The sequence below is a fragment of the Macrotis lagotis genome, chromosome 1 (genome assembly GCF_037893015.1).
Source record: "Macrotis lagotis isolate mMagLag1 chromosome 1, bilby.v1.9.chrom.fasta, whole genome shotgun sequence".
NCBI classification, from domain to species: domain Eukaryota; kingdom Metazoa; phylum Chordata; class Mammalia; order Peramelemorphia; family Peramelidae; genus Macrotis; species Macrotis lagotis.
In genome coordinates this window covers 870363852-870383327 of record NC_133658.1, presented here as the reverse complement: position 1 = coordinate 870383327, position 19476 = coordinate 870363852, and the positions used below count along the sequence as shown (strand labels likewise).

Here is a 19476-nt window from a genome sequence, read left to right as displayed (position 1 = left end):
TGGGGATCCCTGTATCCTTTTCCTGGACATCTTTCCTGGGCCACCACAGAACCTAGAATCCCATCTTCCCATGTCTCTACACTGCATGCTGGGCCAAGGAACATGCCACATACCACACTCTATGGGTCATACCTGATGTGCTTGCCGTAGCCGGGCAAAGAATGCTTCTCTCTGGCAGGGCAGCGCACCAAGAGAAAAAGAAACAGGAGAGGCCCCAGAGATCACAGCAGTCCAAGATATGAAGGATAGCATAAAAATAAGAGACAGACAAGAGAACAGAGAGAGACAAGGGTAGAGATATGAAGGATGGAGGGGGCAGAGACATGAGAGACAGAAATGAAGGAAGGGTGCCATCAGGGGATAGAGACAGGAGAGACAGGGATATAGAGAGGGAACAGAAATGGGAGAAGCAAGGGGACAAGAGATAGAAAGACAAATAAATGAAGCAATGAAGAGATAAGGGCCCTCAGCCTATTCCGCAGAGGTGACATTAATATTGTTAGCCCATTGGGAGGAAGAAGGTGAGAAGTCAGACATGGTCTCAAGCCTCCAGAGCTTCATCCTATCAAGAAGCATGATCCACTCTTTGTTGTTTTCTTTTTTTTAAGGTTTTTTCTTTTCTTTTTTTTTTCTTTGTTGTTTTCTTGACTCAGTTTTCATTCCACCAGTGTGCCCAACTAGTTAGGCATCACAGCCCAGATGGCAACGTCTTGGATACCCTAACATCACAACTCAAAGGCAAAAAAACCTTTCTACTTCATCATCTGTCTCCTCTATCGTCACTTCCATCAACATTGTCATTGCCGTCAACTTCAGCCTTACTCTTCGCATGATCATCACAAGTCAGTCTAAGTGCAGAAAACCAGCTGGCCCCACTGCCCACCGCATGTGCCCTCACACCCTGTACCTTGTCTCCCTGGTAAAGTTCAGGGAGCTGCCAGTAGAATGACTCATGACCCAGTTGGGCAAAGTTGCTGAAGGAGAGCTGGCTGCCCTCAGGCATTGGCTCCACTACGAAACCTCCAGCTACCCGACTGCTTCGCTGCCGATTCACCAGCGTGAAACCTTGGAAGTCACCAGGAGCAAAGGGGCTTGAGATCTGGCAGGAGAGAGAGTAGGATGGTCATAGGCACCAAGGAGAGTATGGGGATTTACAGTGGGGTACACACTTAGAAGGTTCTGGGAATGGGTGTTGGGAGTGATAACTGAGAAGGGCTAAGGCTGAGATCTGAGAAGGTTATGGGAATGGGGCCTGGGGTAAGTCTGGGGACAGTGGACAGTGGAGACAATGTTGAGGTCTCCCCAGGAATGAAGGTCTAGATCTGGAGAAGTCCTGGGAGCAGGTAACAGAAGGGAGGGGCTAGGCCCCTGAGGGCTAGGGAGGTGGAGTGGAGGGGTCCATACCAGCTGGCGGGTGTAGGAAGAGCTGACACATTGCTGGGTGACACCCATACAGAAACAGGGCAGGCAGCCTTCAGGGTTGGTAGCACTCAGGTAGAAGTGATGAGGACGGCAATAGTTGCAGGTGGGACCCTCCACTTTGGACTGAGGGGGAGATGATGATGTAGATGAAGACAGTCAAGTGTGTAAGCTGTCGTTTTTGGTTCAACCTCCTGTCTCTGAATAACCCCCTGAACTTCCAACATCCCAATTTTTCACCCAGTGCTGACCCTTCCTCTTCCTCTAGGCCTGAGTCAAGGTCCTGATAGGTGAGGGTTATAGATTTAAGAATTGGTTGGATTTCTTCAAGGACTATAGGCATCTTGAGAAGGCCCTAGGCCTGCTAGACTCACAGCAAATAGAGATTTAACTTCACTCTGGTGAAGAAGATAGTATCATTCCTGATCTTTGATCCTGAGCAAGTCCTATCATTTCTAATCTTTTAGTTTTCTCCTATATATTTTTAAAATGTTTTACTGATGCTCATTTCTAACTTTCTGTGCTTTTTTATCACCAGTCCCAAATCCCCTCTCCCTCCCTTAAAAAGAAGCCCTCTCATGCCATTCTAGGGTCAAGTCCTCTACTCTCTTTCCACCCCACCCCACTGCTTACCTTGCAACGGCACTCCCCTGTAGCTTCACACTGGGTAGTGACACTGCCCTCTGGGTCACATCTGCAGCCATCTGGGCCCGGGCCAGGGCCAGGGCCAGGGCCAGGGCCAGGGCCTGGGCCAGGTACATCACCTGCAGAGAGATATGGAAAGGAATGTTGGTGCTTCCCCCACCCCCCCAGCTCCAGACACTCCCCATAACTGCCCTTCCCACTGTGGACAGAGTGCAAGGGCCCCACATTGGGCAAATTCACCCCCCCCCCACTCCCTATATCTCCTGCCTTTTTAATCCCACAGATCCCACTCACTTCGGCAGGACTGGCCCAGGCTGGGGTTGCCATGGTAACCAGGAGCACACCTAGGGAAAAATGATCAATTCAGTCATGAATGCAACAGCTCAGCTTCAAATGCATCTGGTTGCTGTCTCTCTATCTCTCTGTCTCACCCCGCATTTCTCTGTCTCTCTCTTTGTCTCTGGCTCTCTGTCTGTCTTTCTCCATCTGTGATTTCACAGAATCAGGGATGTGCTGGAGCCAGCTCAAACCAGCTCAAAGAACCGGTTATTAAATTTTCACTGTGAGCATTTATATCTTAGAAGTTGTAAAATACTTGATCTGTTGTCAGAGATTAGTGACAAAGAAAATGTTAACAATAAAGACTAGAGATAAAAGCATCTCCTGCTCTCATTCTGCCTCCTCCTCCCCACCCCCAATTCCAGAACCAGCTGTTTTTGTTTTTTCTTAGGTTTTTTGCAAGGCAAGGGGGTTAAGTGGCTTGCCCAAGGCCACACAGCTAGGTAATTATTAAGTGTCTGTGGCTGAATTTGAACTTAGGTCCTCCTGACTCCAGGGCTGGTGCTCTATCCACTGTGCCACCTGGCTGCCATAGAGAACCAGCTGTTAAACATTTTTTTAGCATGGCGTCTCACAAGATAGATAATACAAGAATGCTTATCTCCATTATACAGATAAAGAAACTGGGGATGCAAACTGCCCTAGATTATAGAGTGAGCCCTGATTTGAACCCAATTTCCTGTGCCAAGCCTATGAGCACTCCACTATATAATGATCTCTACAGAACCATGGGTTAAAAGATTTCTTTAGAAATCATCTAATTGGGGGGGAGGGGAAGGGAGGAGAATCTGGAATTCAAAAATCATTAAAAAAAAGAATGTTAAAATAGTTTTTACATGTAATAGAGAAAAAAATAAAATAAAAATATTCCTTAAAAAATCCATCTAATCTTATTTGTCTCATCTTATGAAAAAGCTAAGGTTCCTACAGCTGTTCCTTTCAAGATCAATCTTTAAGAAATGGCAGATCTAGGTGGTGTCAATGGAGGTCTGTTTTCTGCCTGCCTCTAAATTCAAGTCTATAGAATGGACCTGAAAACCAGAAAATACTCCTACCCTCTCACCACGGGGAGGCAGTGTAGACCAGGGGAAAGGAGACCTGGGTCTGAGTTGGCCCAAAGGTCAATCTCCTCTCTAAGGCTATAACCAATCACTTAACTTCTCTAAATCTCATTTTCTTCTTCTGGAAAACAAGGGAGGATTCCACAGTCTCTGAGGTCAGTCTAGTCTCATTCTAGCTTTCTGTTCCAGGACCTCCTGGGGGATGCCCCCTTCTCCCATGCTCCTCTAGCCTTGCCCTCCTCTTGGGGACATACCTCTCACAGTGGCGGCCACTGTGTGCTGGGGAGCAGGCATCGCAGGTGGGGCTGCCGTCAGTGTCCAGGAAACAAGTGTGGATCCCTCTGTAGTTTGGGGAGAAGAAGCCAAGATGGTAAGGGGGCTGGGCTGGGAGTCAAGGTCAGGGGGAAAGGGAGGACTCTCAGGAAGCATAGAGGTCAATGTTGGAAGGAATCCTAGGATCTAGAATGTGAATTATTACTGAAAGGAGCCTATGAATCATTACAGAATGGTGGACAGAAGGAGACCTTTGGAAGGGACTAGGGGATAATCGAACCTGAATGGAAGTGTTCTCAGGAATTTTGCAGGCTGCAAAAAACTCTAATCTAGTCCAATTCCTTCATTTTATAGAAGAAATGAAGGACTGGAGGGGGGAAGGAAATTTATCATTGTCATACAGATAATGTTGATCAGGGGTGAGATTCAAACCCAGATCTGACTCTTAATCTACTCATTTCTATACTTTGCTGGAACAGAATGGAGGGAGAAGGAGGAAAGAAAGACAAGGATAATGAAACAAACAGAAAAGAATCAGGCCCAGAGGATGGCCCAGCCCTTACTGGTTGTTAGAGGGTAACCCATAGCAGGGGCACGGCTGGCAGTCTTCAGGGGAACCTCTCTGGGCATCGCCGTAGTATCCGGGCTGGCAGCGTTCACACTTGGCACCCTCTGTGTGGTGTTGGCAGCCCTAAAAAGGAGATGGTCAAGACTTGGGTTCCTCTGGGTCAGTGGGGAAACCCAGTTGGTTGTCCCTAGATTTCCCTGACTCTTGTCTTCTTCCCAAGGTAGGACCTTTTGTTCATTCTTAAATGAAGTGCCATAGGGATTAGAGCCCGGGGACTCCTTGGCACATTGAAGAGCTCTGGGCTGGGAATCACTCCTCGGCATGATTCTCACCTGGCAAGCCCCAGTCTCTGGGTCACATATCACGGAGTGTCCATGACAGCTACAGAGTTCACAAGTGCCCAGGTAGAGGCCGCTGGAAGTCCGTGTGTATCCTACATCACAGTGCTGAGGGGAGAAGGCAGGTCAAAGAGGAGGGTTGGGGAAGCAAAAGATCACCCCACCCCCCAATCCTGGGTCGAACTTCTTCCCTGGGTTCAGCTGCCCATCTCTAGACAGATGGGGTTGGGGGAGTAAGCCCCTCCAAGGGACAAGAAACAAAAGCAAAAAGAACCAAGAAGGGACAAGAGAGCTCTTGGGGACAGGGGATTTAAGACTGAAAGGAAAACTTAAAGAGACGATCAATGCCCACTTCCTCATTTTACAGAAGGGGAAACTGAGGCCCAGAGTGACTTGCTGGAGGTCACACAGGCAGTAGGTAGTAAAGGTGGGACTGTAACCCATGTACTCTCTCAAGGAACAGAGCAGTGCGGGGATAGACTGGTGGTAGAGGTGGGTGTGGGTGTACATGGATGTTGGGGCTCACCTGGCAGGATGGACCTTGGTAGCCAGGTGGGCAGACACACTGCTCCACTTCCACAGCCTGCTCCAGCCCTGTGACTTGGGGCACTGCCACATCCATGTGCAATCCAGAGAGCCTGATAAGGGGAAGAGGGCAGGGAGCGATGGGTTTCAGAGATCATCCTCTATTCCAGCCTCCCCCTCCCTTTTATAGATCTGGAGACTTAAACCCAGGCTTATATAGCGGAGAAGGCAGTAGAGCAAAGATCTGAAGTCAGTTCTCCTGATTCCAAATTCCTCTATCCTTCAGTTTCCCCACCAACCTAAAATTCTAGGTTAGAATAGAGATCTCAGAGGCCAAAGGACCCTAGAGTTCCATCTGCTCATGTTACAGAGGGGGGAAAGCTGAGATCTACAGAGGTAAAGTCTTCTACTCAGAATCACACAGCTAGTTTGTGTAAGAGGCAGGATTGAAAACCAGACCCTCTGGCTCCAAATCCAGGGCTCCTTGAATAGCAAGAGCCTCATCTTTTACTATTGTCCCCAACCCTTTGCTAGTGTTCCTTTCCCCTGGTCCTCCACACATTGACTCTAGAAACCACCCAGCTCACTACCTAGATTCCCCCCGAGCACCTGCCATTGACCCAGGTCTCCTCTGGCTCGTGCCCCATGACAGGTGCAAACCACTGGTCAGGTACCTGCTTTCTGCCTGACTCTCCGCAAAGGAAGCTCGAATCATGATCACATCAATGCCCGCGAGGGCCATGAGCAGGTGCTCGCGAGTGGTTGGCTGCCCATCTGCCCTTTGCCAAGCATGCTGTCAAAAAGAAAGCACAAGTCCTGATGGTCTCCTAGCAAGACCAGAGTCCAGACTAACCTGCACTTGTCCCTTTGAAGAGGGTTGTTCATGCTGAAATGCCACCGGGTGGGGAGGGAGAGGCCAGGGCTGTTGGCCTGAGAAAGCTGGACCTCAACCCCTGTAGTCCAGAGGCCCTAGGGCTGGGGGGCTCACCTCTCGGAAAGGCACGGAGAAGGTGCTGGGCTGGCCGGGCACAGGCTCCCGCTGGGGGTGGTACTCCAAGGAGATGCCATTGCCCTGAAGCAGGACTAGAGGCTGCCCATGCAGGGATGGGGCACCTGGTTGTGGCCGCTGGGTTATGGTGAAGTGAAGTTCTCCTCCATAGGAGGTCACCTGGGGGATAGGAGAAAGTGCTAGATTTATATACATGCAGACTGACTTCAAGGACACATGCTGGAACAAGAAGCCTCATCCAAGAGAGGCCCCTGGAATGACAGGAAGAAGACAGGTGCAAATGTTACACTTAATTGGTTCTGAGACCTTGAATAAGTTTCTTAACTTTTCTGAAACGCAGTTTCCTACTCTGTAAATTTTTTTTATTTACAAGGCAATGGGGTTAAGTGATTTGCCCAAAGGCACACAGCTAGGTAATTATTAAGTGTCAGAGGTTAGCTTTGAACTCAGGAACTCCTGACTCCAGAGCTAGTGCTCTATCCACTATAACACCTAGTTACCCCCTGCTCTGTTACCTCTGTCACTTCAAATTGTAAGGGGCTTTCTATTTTTTTGGCTTTTTGCAAGGCAAGGGGGGTTTAGTGACTTGTCTAAGGCCACCCAGCTAGGTAATTATTAAGTGTTTGAGGTGGGATTTGAACTCAGGTCCTCCTGACTTCAGGGCTAGTGCTCTATCCACTGCACCACCTAGCTGCCACTAAGGCGTTTTCTAGATCTAATACTCTATATTCTGTGGTACTTACCAGCTCTGACATTCTCTGTTCTAAGGGCCCTCCCAGCTCTGACATCCTGTATACTAAGGGCTCTTTCAGCTCTGACATTCTGTGTTCTAAGGTCCCTCCCTGCTCTGACATTCTGAGTTTTAAAGCCCCTGACAGATTCCATATTCTCTGTGGTTCACCCATACTGGTTTGCTTACTTACATTTCTCACATGCACATTTCTCTCCTTTTTCCCTGGTAAAATCTGACATAGGTACCTGCTGCTAGGGCAGAGTACATTACAGAGAAGATGCTCCATGGGCTGTCAGTCTGGTTCTACAGCATCCCTCAAATCTCTCCTCCCGTAGTGATGCTGCCCCTGGACCTCCCCTCAGAACTATTCCAGCATTTTCCTTTGGAGTCTTCTGCTCCCATTCTCTCCCTCCTCCAAGTGCATCCTTCATTCTTCCTCCTGCAAAGGCCTAGTTCTTTCCCTTCTCTGCTCCATATTCTCCTCATTGCCTCCTGGGTAAAGTTCAAACTTCCCTCGGATCCCTCCCCAATCTGATACTGCTCCTTCCAGCCTTATTTTACTTCCACAAATGCCAGGCCTTAGCCAAAATGGACCCTGTCCAACTCCTGAACAGCTTCTCTATGATCTCTATGTCTCAGCTCAAGTTTTCCCATTCCTGGAAAATGTTCCCTCCTTCTTTCTAACTTGAATTCCCACCCATCCCTTTTTCTTTTCCTTCTGATATTTTGAATCTAACCTTTTGTTTTGAAGTTTTATTGATGCCTACTGATTTATGTCATAATCATTTCTAATAGGCCACTTCCACTTAATTCTAACGAAATAGAATGAAAACCAATCAGTAGAGGAAAGACATTTTGCCCATTCCAGACCTCTCCAATGAAAGGAGGAAGGGAATTTCATTCTCTTTTCTTTTCCCTCTCATCCCTTGCTTGCTCACCTTGTCTCCTTGAAATGTTGAGGGGAGGTTCCAGAAGTAGGAGCCAGGCAGCAGGTTGTGGAAAGCAGAGAAAACTAGTTCCCCAGATGAAGTGGAAGAGATGCCATCACTTGTACTGTGGGTGCCCGCTGCATTGGACAGGCTGAACTGGGTGTGATCACCAGCCTGAGAGGCCCCGTGCACCTGGAAAAGGAGGGGAAGAGAAAACATGGGCCAGGGTTGAGGAAGGTAAGAGGACAACCTCTGTCTGCCCCAGTATCTTGCCTAACTGGAGTCTATCCTTGGAGTTCATCCTTGGGTTCATCCAGAGACTATGATCACCTCCAGTGCTGGTGCTTGCCCAGAGTCATAATCACCTCCAAAGTTGGTGCATGCTCAGAGCCCATGATCACCTCCAAGGCTTGTGCTCACCTAGAGTTTATGATCATTTCCAAAACTTGTACTTGCCCAGAGCCCATGATCACCTCCAAAGCTGGTGCTCACTCAGAGCCTATGGTCACTTCCAAAGCTTGAGCTCCCCTAGAGACTATAATTACCTCCAAAGCTGATGCTCACCAAGAGCCCATGATCGCCTCCAAAGCTTGAGCTCACTCAGAGACTATGATCACCTCCAAAGCTGATACTTGCCCAGAGCCATGATCACCTTCAAAGCTTGTCCTCACCCAGAGTTCATTATCACTTTCAAAGCTTGTGCTTGCCAAGAGTCCATGATCACCTCCAAAACTTGTCCTTGTCTAAAGCCGAGGATCACCTCCAAGGCTTGTACCTGCCCAGAGCCTACAATCATCTCCAAAGCACAAAGAAGGCATCATTGCCCAGATTTGTATTGTGATGTGTCTAAGATCTCTCTGTGAAAAGAGTTCTACCACAGGAGCAGATCATAATCTTCTTGGTCTTTATGAGCCAAGAATCACAGGGATTGGAAAAAAAAAAGATATTTATCCCTAGGAGTGCAGCCCTCAGGGACTCAGCTATGCTGATCATAAATTTACACAATCTGTTACCAGACCCATATTTAAAGCTTGTCCAGTGGGTCAAAACATGCCAGAGCTTTAGAAAGGCCAGAGTCACCTCCATGCCAAAAGGACAAATCGAATGCATAATTTTCCAATAATAATATTTTAAGAACAGCTAACATTTCTCTATTGTGGTCCAGGCATCATGCTAAGTACTTTCCAAATATTCTCTTATTGATTCTCATAACAACACTGGGAGCGAGGTGATGCTAGCATCCCCATTTGACAGATAAGGAAACTAAGTCAGACAGAAGTCAGGTGACTTGCCCCAAGGTCACCCAGTTAAGGAGCATCTGAATTTGAACTCAAATCTTCTTGACTCCCGTAATTTCAGGGGATAGGCTTTTAAAAAATATGAATCATCTACCCTTCTGTGCTTTGGTTGATGGGCTCAGGATCTACTGTGGCTGAAAAAAATCATTCCAGCAGCCAACTTAGTGAACCTCCTGGTCCTGAGCAAGGCTAGTCAGAGGATCATGGATATGAGTTAAAAGGGGCCTCAGAGCTCCTCAAATGCAAATGAGTTTACAAATTTATAAACCTGCAAGATTTCCAAATCCCCTGGTTTAACAGAAGAGGAAACTGAGACACAAGGCAGTGGGGTTTGCTAAAGGTCACATAGATATGAATTATATGGCAGAGTCATATGACTCCAAACCCAAATGTTCTTCTATGTAAATGTTCTCCTGATACTGGAAAAAATCCACCCTCTAACAGCCAGGCTGTTTTGGTGGACAGCCTCCTGGGCACAGGGCAAACTAAGGTCTGGCTCTGGATCTGGAAAGAATCCAGAAGGCTGTTGAATACAATCCACTCATCTATAGATGAGAACACAGAAGCCCAGGCTAGGGGACTTGCCCAAGATGTTATGGAGCAGTCATCACTTGCAGCTAGTTCTCTTTCCACTAGGTCATGTCTCTCATGGTCCCCAAACAACAGACCCATGAAGTGTCTCCAGGCCTCTAGGCCTTCTCAGCTGGGTAGTGCCTGCTTGACCTGACCTCAGTTAGAGTGGCCTTTGCCAACTCAGGATGCCCTCAGTGGCACGATGAGACATCAGAGGCCAGCATCATTCCAGAAGCCTGTCTTCTTCCAGACAGGATGGTTTATTTTGGGAGGTGAAGGTCCCTAAGTCTCTGAAGCTCCCTCAGGGGCAGGTATCCACCTCTTGGCCCCTTCTTCTCCCACATCCCATTTCCCTGGTACCTACCTGGTCCCGGCTCCAGGAGGAGCTGGTGCAGTAGCGGCTCACACCCATGCAAAAACACTTGAGGCAGCCTTCTGGGTTCTTGGAGCTCAGATGAAAGGTGCCATCTGAACACTCATTGCATAGGCGGCCCACCACATTTGGCTACAATGAAGAGAGCACATTGTCAACTCAGAAAGGGAAGGTGGGCAGACACAGGAGAAGTAACCCCCTCCCAGGAAGGGAGTTAGTCCTTGGCTTTTTAAAGAAAGTCTCTAAAGCTAGAATCCCTTGGATCCAGAGCTGTAGGTCTGTGTATTAGGGTGAGAATGGGAAGATGGGGAGGAAGGAATGCTGAGGATCCTAGGGGGATGAGATTCCAAGTCCAAAGGAGCCTTAGATAAGGGCTAATCCAACCCCCTTGGAGAAACTGAGGTCAAGAGAAAGGAGGTGGCTTACTCAAAGTTATATAAGGAGTATGAATTCTAGACATATTTTCCCCTATAGTTGATTTTCCATTTCCTCTCTCTATGTCACATAGGTTCGAATTATTCACATTTTATTTCCTTCATTAGAATGTGTTCTCCTGGAAGGCCAGGACTGCTTTGGCCTTTCTTTGTATTCATAGTTTTTATATATAGCAAGCACTTTTATAATTGCTTGCTATTTGGTTGACTGACCGATGTATATTAGATCTAACAATAATTTATTTATCTTTTTTGGGTGTTTGCAAGACAATGAGGTTAAATGACTCACCCAGGGTTATACAGCTAGTAAGTATCAAGGGTCTGAGGTCACATTTGAACTGAAGTCTTTCTAACTTCAGGGTCACTGCTGTTTCCCCCCAGCAACAATTTTTTAAAAGAAAGATGACACAACAGAAGGAACTCTGGACTTGTAAATCCAAATCTTGAAGGTCAATTAGCTGGGTGACCCCGGGCAAGTGCCTTCTCTTTTCTAAGCCTCAGTTTCATAATCCATCAAGTGGGGATGATAACACACTGCTGCTCTCAGCAATGGTTGTGAAGAAAGCACTTGGTAAAAACTTAAAAATATCTCTGGCAGGGATATCCTGGGCAATGCCCACCTAGCAACCCTAGGTGCCTGCCTTACCTTGCAGAGGCAGGATTCTCCAGAAGTGCCGGTGCTCCCTCGCTCATCACAGCGCACAATTGCCTGGGCTGGGGGAATAAGGTAGAGGGAGGACCACGTGTTGGTAGGACTCAGGCAGGGACAGTGTATCTTCTTGATGGTGGCAAGCAGAGTTCATGGACAAAGGTCATTAACAATATTCAGGTTATGGAGCAGTTGGGACTGTTGAGTAAGGGAGGCAGCTTTGGGGAACTTAGGGTTTTATGAGAAGTCAAAAAAACAGGGAAGGGGCACAATTGAAAGCTGAAATTGAGAGACATCACTGGATGTTGGGGATGAGAGTGGGAGCAAAGGTTAATGAAAGCAGGCTAGAGAGAGTTTCAGGTTGGCATTACTCACTGGTGATTGGTTTGCATTTGCCATTAGGTTGAATCGGGTTGCCTTCGTAGCCAGGGGCACAGCTGAGGAGAGAGAAACCTGTGTCAACTATACTCAGAGTTTCTCATACCAGGACCTTCGTGGGCACCCCATAACCCCCACTTCTCCTTTAACCATGCCACCTGGACCTTGCCCTCTACCTCCTGCCCTCACCTCTCACAGCGGCGTCCAGTGTACCCAGGGGCACAGGCATCACATGTGGCTTGGCCATCCGTGTCCAGGAAACAAGTGTCAGAGAACCTGTCAGCATCAAAGAGTTAGCACAGGACTTCAAGTGTATTAGGAGTTGGGGAATCAAGGGGAGGTAGGCAGGGGACAGTGTGGTGGGCATTGGATACTGAGGGTAATGGAAGTTGGTATGGTACAGCTAGAAATTATACTATAGTGGGACCTGGGGCAGAGAAGGCACTAAAATGAGCAATGGCAACTGAACATTGTCCAAGGTCAGGTGTACTCACCATCCCCTAGCACACTGACCTTCGAGAGGCATCAATGTAGGGGCAAGGGCAGGGTCGGCAGGCAGTGGGGGTACCACGTGTGGCATCACCAAAGAAACCTGGTTTGCACTTGTTACACTGAGGTCCTTCTGTGTTATGCTGGCAGTTCTGAGATGGCAGGGGAAAGGGGGGGCTCAGAACTCAGGTCCCCAAACTCTCCCAAAGAACAATCATAGACTCCCCAGGCTGGAAGGAATTAGTCCAACACCCAACTGTGCCCAAAGCCATCCTGAATCTTCTTGAACACTTCCAGGGATGGGCAGCTCATTACCTTATGAATGCCATAAAGTTCTTTCACCTGAGTCAAAATCTCTTCTACCCCAGGGAATAAACCTTTCCCATAATGAGAACTAGTCTTAGTTCTTCCCTCTTGGGCCAAAGGGAGAACGTTTTCTTCCTTTGTCTCCTGGCAGCCCTCAGACCCTCCTAAACCAAGGTGCCCAACACTGAACAAGAATCTTGATGGGGCTGTACAGAGTCAGACTCTCACCTCCTTAGTTCTGTCCCCAGGGGACAGCAGAGTCTGTCCGGGCCCACAGTAGAACTCACCAGACAGTGGCCATACACAGGATCACAGGAGCTGGCGTGGCCATGGCAATTACACCCAGAGCAGGTACCTAGATAAGGTCCATTGGGCACTCGGGTGAAGTGGGTATCACAGCTCTCACAGGACAGGCCTGAATAGCCAATGGGACATCTATGGGTGATGGACAAAACAAAGAATCATAGGTTTGGAGATGAAAGGGTCTATCTCAACCAACTTCTTCAGTCTATTTAAAGATTAATAACTAGAGATAGCATGGCATGGCAGCAAGAGAAATGAGCTTCAAGTCAGGAAGGCCTGGGTTCAAATCTCCCTCAGATACAAATGCTTGACTCTGAGCAAATGACTTATCTACTAAGTCACAGAAAGAGAGGCCTGAGATCTGCTTTGATGGAGAGGAGTTCCCACCTCCTCCCTACATAGAAGAAATCTCAGACCCTTCATGTGACAGAGTGATGCCAATTCATATTTCTACAATTTTGTTTTTGGTTTTTAAAGGCAATTGGGGTGACTTTTTCAGAGCCCCATAGTTAGTAATTATCTGAGAACGAATTTGAATACAAGTCCTTCTTACTCGAGGGCTGGTGATCTATCTACAGTACCTTCTAGCTTCTCCTTTGCAATTCTTTTTTTTTTTTTAGTTTTTACAAGGCAGTGAGGTTAAGTGACTTGTCCAAGGTCACATAGCTAGGTAATTATAATGTGCCCGAGACCGAATTTGAACTCAGATCCTCCTGTCTCTGGGACCAGTGCTCTATCCACTGTGCCACCTAGCCGCCCCTGTAACATTTCTTAGAAGAGTCCCATGAAGTAGGTTCAGAGGATGTGCAGCCAAAAGAGTTTTGAAATCATCTGGTCCTAAGGTAACCAAAGCTCAGAGAGGTAAATTTATCTACCCAAGATCACATGAAAATTAAGTGGCAGAGTGTAATTTTGAACCAGGCCTTCTTGCTCTAAATCTTAGAAACTGAGGACGTTTTCTGCCTGAGGAGGTTCCAAGGGTGCCTGGGAACCTGCCCTCAGCCTCCCCCCACAACACCTCGTTCCAGCTCGTGGTGTCACCTGCATTCCTCAACGCTGTAGACACGTCCATGGGGGGTGGGGCCAATGGCCGTGGTGTCCATGGCAATGTCGCTTAATCCTACGCTGGCCATCTTGTTGTTGTACACGGTCTGGATGAGCAAGCCTTCCAGGTTCTGCAGGGTCTGGAGCAACTCAGCCCTTGACACTGGCTGATCTGAATCATGGACCCAATGTTCCTGCAGGGAGACATGGGAGGGAAAGGACCACTCAGCTCCCTGGACCACGCTGGGCTCTCTCCCAGAGCCCTTTTCTCCATTCTCCCCCATTCTTCTCCCTCCTTCCCACTCTCCAACGACCTTGCCCTTATCCAAGTTGGGGTAGTCGGGCATTTCTCCTATTTCCAACAAGCTTCCTTTGGTAAAATAATGACCTTATTCTGACATTCAAGGCCCTTCACATAATGTGGCTCCAGTCTCCTTGGGAAGAATCTCCAAGTTGACCTTGTAATTACTCTGCAGATGTCTCATAGTCAGCCATCTATGTATAGATTTAGAGCCGGAAGGGACCACAGGGGCCATCAAGTTTAGCTCTTTCCTTTTACAAAAGGAGAAACTGAGGCTACCTCACTGCTTGTCTCCCCCTTTACTAATGCCTTCAAGTCAAGAATTATTCTGTTTGTCTTTGAATCTTCAAGGTCTACCACAGTTGGTGCCATATCACAGCATCTTTATCCATTTGCTCATGGACCAGCTGATGCTATTTTCTCTCCAGTCAGACTAGACTATCTGCTGCCTGTTCTCATCCTGGGACTGGATTCCATCTGGTTCCTTCTCTCCTTTAAGACCCAAGACAGCCCACCTCCCAGACTGTCATTCTTCCCTCCTCATAATAGTTATTTCCATGTTTGTTCTCTCCATTACACTGTAAGGGCAAGTCTAGTTTGGTATTCCCAGAGTGGAGTGAGAAGGTCTTCCTCCTAAAGATTCTTAAGGATTTGTTCACTTCCATCTGACATCTCAGTATTGGTCTTATTATCCTCACTTTATAGGTGAGGAACCAGAGGTTCAGAGAGGGAACTTCTAACCAGGACTAGAACTTAGAATTCTTATAGGATTCTTTCTTATATCCTGAAACCTGTGCAAATAAGTTTTTACTTAAACTCATGACCATGATCCCTATAGGCCAACACTCACCTCAGTGAACCGGATCTGACGCTGGTTCAGAACTCCAGGATGGGTGGGTGTGTGTCCCCTGGAGAAGAGACGGTGACCACCCCCCACCAGCACCACATCCACCTTCTGCACAGGTTCCAAGAATCCTCGAGATACCTCATAGCGTATCTTGTAGCGGAGAAAACCTCCATAGGAGTCCACCTGTAAGTAAGTGTGAGAGCTGGCCATGGGTTTCATTCCTTTCTCCCATGTGCTGGTTCTTGCCCATGGATTTGTTGGACCATATTGCATTGGGGCTCTCAGAAAAGCCAACCCCTCACTCCTCCAAACCCAACTTTATCCCTCTGTGCCCACTGACCCCAACTCTGAAGTTCTGACTTGAACACTCTGCTTCCTCAATCCCGGGGTCTACCCACCCAGTCTCTATCTTAAGGAACCTATGGACATAACAAATATGTCATATTCCATGATGAATATCTAGAATCAATATATTATAAACTCACTGAAGGCAGAGTCTGTTTTGACTTTTGTCTCTGTATCACACAAGTGGCTGGAATACAGTTGGCACTTAATGAATGCTTATAGAACTGAATTAGAACTGGAAGGTATCTTAAGAGAGCAAGGGGTTCAATCCCTGAAATTTGTTGTATTTTTCATTATTATCTTATTTTTGTTGATATCTTTTGTTTCTGTTATCTTATTTTCCAAATATATCCCTACCACACCATTCAGACAGCTTCTAAGGTAAAGGGAAAAAAAGAAAGAAGTGGGAGAAGGAAGAGAAGTGGTTTCCCCAAACCAATCACAAATCCATTCCAAAGCCAAGGTCTCCTCACTTTGTATGGAAAGGAGGATAATGCATTCCTAACTCCTCTCTAACAATTCATTTCATTGTTTGTTTTGGGGTTAATCAGGCTTGCCCAAGGTCACACAGACATAGTCAAGTGTTGGAGGTCAAATATGAATTCAGGTCCTCCTGACTTCAGGTGGATACTCTATCCACTTTGCCACTTAGCTGCCCTAATTCCCTTTATTGTACAAAAGAAGAGAGAATTGCAAAGGCCGTCTTGCCCATAGTCACAGTTTGAATCAGTCTAACCTCAAATCCAAGTTTTTTGGCTCTCAGGTCTAGTGCCACCATGCCACACTCCTGTGATTGGCCATAGCCAATTCCCTTTCTGTGTCTTCAGATCTAGGACCAACCCATTCCTTCCTAGGTGTAAGGGCACGCTGAATCTGACTGAATGGGCAGGTAGACTGAGGAATACAAGTCCCTCCCCTCCCCATGAATGGCTGGCCTGGCCCCCTCACCTTGTTCCCAAGGAACTGCTGGGGCAGTGCCCAAAAGGACTCGAGGATGAGGAAGCGGCGGGACAGGTCGACCAGTTGAAATTCCTGCAGCTGGGGGTCTACCTGGAGCTGGGTGGAGGACAGTGGTGGCATCCCGGGCTGGGCAGGCGTTGTCACATTCACCCCTGATAAGGAGAGGAGATGAGGTGAGATTCACATCTGCCACTGCTTAGGCCCTCAGCTGACTGAGGGCATCCAAAGGGATTTTCCTAAAGTTAGAGTTTGCCCCAATCATCACTCATTCAATCTCCAAGGGCTCCATTTCCTCCCAGATCAAACAGAAAAACCTCTCTTTGGCACAAAAAAACCCCTCACCACATCAGGCCCTACTCTCTCTCCCACACTCCCCTCCACATACTGTAGGACCCAGCTATGTAGGCAACTCCAGGTGTTTTCCTGGCTGGAAATATTCTGGAATATTCTCTGCCTCTTAGCTTCCCTCAAGGCTCAGCTCAAATCCCATTCTCTGTGGGAGGCTTTCCTGAAGACCCATCCCTTCTTCTCCCATAGCTGCCACCTTCCTTTCTGAGGCTGGCTCTGTCTGTAATGCTATCTTCCCCATTACAAGGGAAGCCCCCTAAGGGCAGAGACTGTTTTTGCCTTTCTTTAAATTTTCAGCTCAGGGTCTGATATATAGTAGGCATTTAATAAATAAATCCCGTTATCCTTCTAAGCCCTTACCAGGATTCTGGCTTGGGCCTAAAATCTATATCTAAGGAGGCAACAGGCTGGGGGCAGAACAACACTGGGCAAAAACTCTTTTTCAGGACTGGTTCTTCCCCACCTCCATCATTAAAAAATGGGAGGAAATTCCTCCTCCTTAATTTCTCCAGCTTTCATGTTTCTAAACAGTAATTTTGAGAGCAAACTAAGCCGAACATGTCTAGTCCTAGCAAAGACTCAGGGGAACACAAGGACTCTGTCTTCATTTATGGAAAAAGTTGCCATATGGAAGCAAGATGACATTTCTTCCTGTTTGGCCACTGAAGTCTAAACAAGGAGCAGGGGCTACAAAGGAATCCCCAGAAGGCACTGATTCTCTGATTTAAGAGAAGTCAGAACTCACTCTAACAAGAAACTAGAAGCCTCAGTTCTGTGGTTCAAGGGTTCTGTGTCTCTGGTGTTTTCGAGGTAAGACTGGATGCCTACTTTAGGGAGGGACAACTGCTTTAAGTAGGCATCATACTAGACAGCCTCTGGGGGTCCCTCCAATTTAAGATCTAGGAGTCTAGTCAAGTGATCTCAGACCCACAAACAACCCTAGGAAACAGTTACTCAATTAGAGGACCCTAGATTTAGACCTGTGTTTTCAGTCAGATCTAACTCTTCATGAATCCATTTGGGATTTTCTTGGCAGAGATACTGGAGGAATTTGCCTTTTCCCTCCTAGCTCATTTTACAGATGAGGAAACTGAGGCAAATAGGATAAAGTGACTTGCCCAGGCTCACCCAGCTTTTTCCTTCCTAGCTCATTTTACAGGTAAGGAAACTGAGGCAAATAGGGTCAAGTGGCTTGCCTAGGCTCACTCAGCTAGTAAGTTTGTCTCTTCCTTCCTAGCTCATTTTACAGATGAGGAAACTGAGGCAAAAAGGATCAGGTGACTTGCCCAGGCTCACACAGCTAGTAAGAGTTTGAGGATGGATTTGGACTCATTCAGAGAAGTTTTCCTGATTCCAAGCCTGATGCTCTATCTACTACAACACCAGGCTGCCCTGGAAAGGGATCCAGTGGTCATTAATCTAGAGATGAGGAAACTGAGGCATCCAGAGTTGATATGCCTTGTTCAAGGTTGCAGGGAGTGAGCTTCAGAGGAGTGCTTCCATATGGCAACTTCTTCCATAAATGAAGACAGAGTCCTTGTGTTCCCCCAAGTCTTTGCTAGCTTTTGAGTCAAAGGGGTTGGACTAGAAGACCTCTGAGGTTCCTTTCAGTTCTAAGTCTAAGTCTCCTGACCACTACATCTTGCTGTTTTGCTATATTACCTGGGTTAACATTTCCTAAGGCCATCAGACTGTTAGTTCTATGAGATCAGTGACCTGGCATTATAAGCTTTGAATTTCCCCTACTCACACCCAGTCCATAATCTATCCAACTATTCACAGTCAGTAGGCACTTTATGTCTGCGGAACGAATGATGTCTATTTTCATTTCTCCCAACATAGCATTTCCCTCTTTGAAACCTGAAATATTACCCATACCTTCCACCCTGAGGCGGCCCCTGGTTTGGGTTCTTGCCTCCATGCCAGCCTGGATCCACCCTCCCCCCTTTACCTTTGAAGTCATTGGGTCTGTCAAATCGTAACTGGATCACGTCTCGGTAGCGACTGCTGCTCTGGCAAAGATTGGTGATGCCAAAGCAAAAGCATGGCAGGCATGTGGCACTGTCCTCCTGGTAGAAATGTCCATCAGGGCATGGACCTGTGGAGCAGATGGAATCAGCATCAGGACAGGTTGTCCCCCACACTCCAATTTCATGGGCCAGAAAGGTGGGGGTGGTTCTTCCATGGGACAGTCTCATCTCTAAGAGGGCCCATGGAGCTTCATTTTATTGAGGGAGAAATGAATGGGCCCAGAGCAGGAAAAAGATTAGCCCAAAGTAACAAAGGAAGGAAGGGGCAAAGTTAGGATTAGAATCCAATGCCTCCAAAGTCAGATTTATTTTCAGTCTGCCCTAGTTCTGCAATAAAGAATTGTCCTTTTTCCTGAGAGGAGGCAGAGGACTGGTTCAAAATCCCAGTGCTGACAATTGCTTTCAAATGAGGTAATACATAGAAAGCTCTTGATAATATTTTAAAATATTAAGGTAAATGTAAACCATCTACTACTAGTTTGGTGGTCTAGGGCAGCTTACTTCATGACAGGCCTTAAAGGAAGGGAAGGATTTCGAGCAGTTAGTTGGGTGGAAAGGATGAGAGAGGATGCTATCGGGGTGGGGTGGGGGGCAGCATGAGCAAAGGTGCAGAAGTGGGAGGGAACTTGGCATGTACATGAAAAGATAGGGAGACCTGTTAGGAACAGGGGGAGACTATGGAAAGAACACTGGCTTTTGAGTCAAAGGGGTTGGACTAGAAGACCTCAGGTTCTTTTCAGTTCTAAGTCTACAATCCTATGACTCCTCTGAGCCTCAGTGCCATCATCTGTAAAATGGGAATGATAATAAGCACTACCTGTATTACCAATCTCACAAAGCAGTTCTAAGGAAAATTCTTTCTGTACCTTAAGGGTCTTTTTCTCAGGAACATTTTTCTGTCCTGGGGAGGGGCAGTCTAAGGGGCAATCAAATTTCCCATGTCTATAGCCTGTTAAGGT

The 19476-nt window shown here is 47.3% G+C and overlaps 1 protein-coding gene across 1 annotated transcript in view; it reads right to left on the bottom strand.

The window, feature by feature from the left end:
- Positions 1-19476, bottom strand: part of HSPG2 (heparan sulfate proteoglycan 2) — a 192367-nt gene that overhangs the window by 94017 nt on the left and 78874 nt on the right. The window contains exons 14-34 of the mRNA XM_074218188.1: positions 18439-18585; positions 16128-16291; positions 14838-15017; positions 13684-13880; positions 12627-12774; positions 12058-12185; positions 11734-11820; positions 11542-11603; positions 11164-11231; positions 10075-10215; positions 7849-8031; positions 6157-6336; positions 5843-5961; positions 5170-5281; positions 4638-4751; positions 4301-4428; positions 3719-3805; positions 2359-2408; positions 2053-2183; positions 1405-1545; positions 908-1099 (exon numbers count right to left, since the gene is read on the bottom strand). Of these exons, the coding sequence (XP_074074289.1) occupies positions 908-1099; positions 1405-1545; positions 2053-2183; positions 2359-2408; positions 3719-3805; positions 4301-4428; positions 4638-4751; positions 5170-5281; positions 5843-5961; positions 6157-6336; positions 7849-8031; positions 10075-10215; positions 11164-11231; positions 11542-11603; positions 11734-11820; positions 12058-12185; positions 12627-12774; positions 13684-13880; positions 14838-15017; positions 16128-16291; positions 18439-18585 (2759 nt within the window). The remainder of the gene's footprint in view (positions 1-907; positions 1100-1404; positions 1546-2052; positions 2184-2358; positions 2409-3718; positions 3806-4300; positions 4429-4637; positions 4752-5169; positions 5282-5842; positions 5962-6156; positions 6337-7848; positions 8032-10074; positions 10216-11163; positions 11232-11541; positions 11604-11733; positions 11821-12057; positions 12186-12626; positions 12775-13683; positions 13881-14837; positions 15018-16127; positions 16292-18438; positions 18586-19476) is intronic.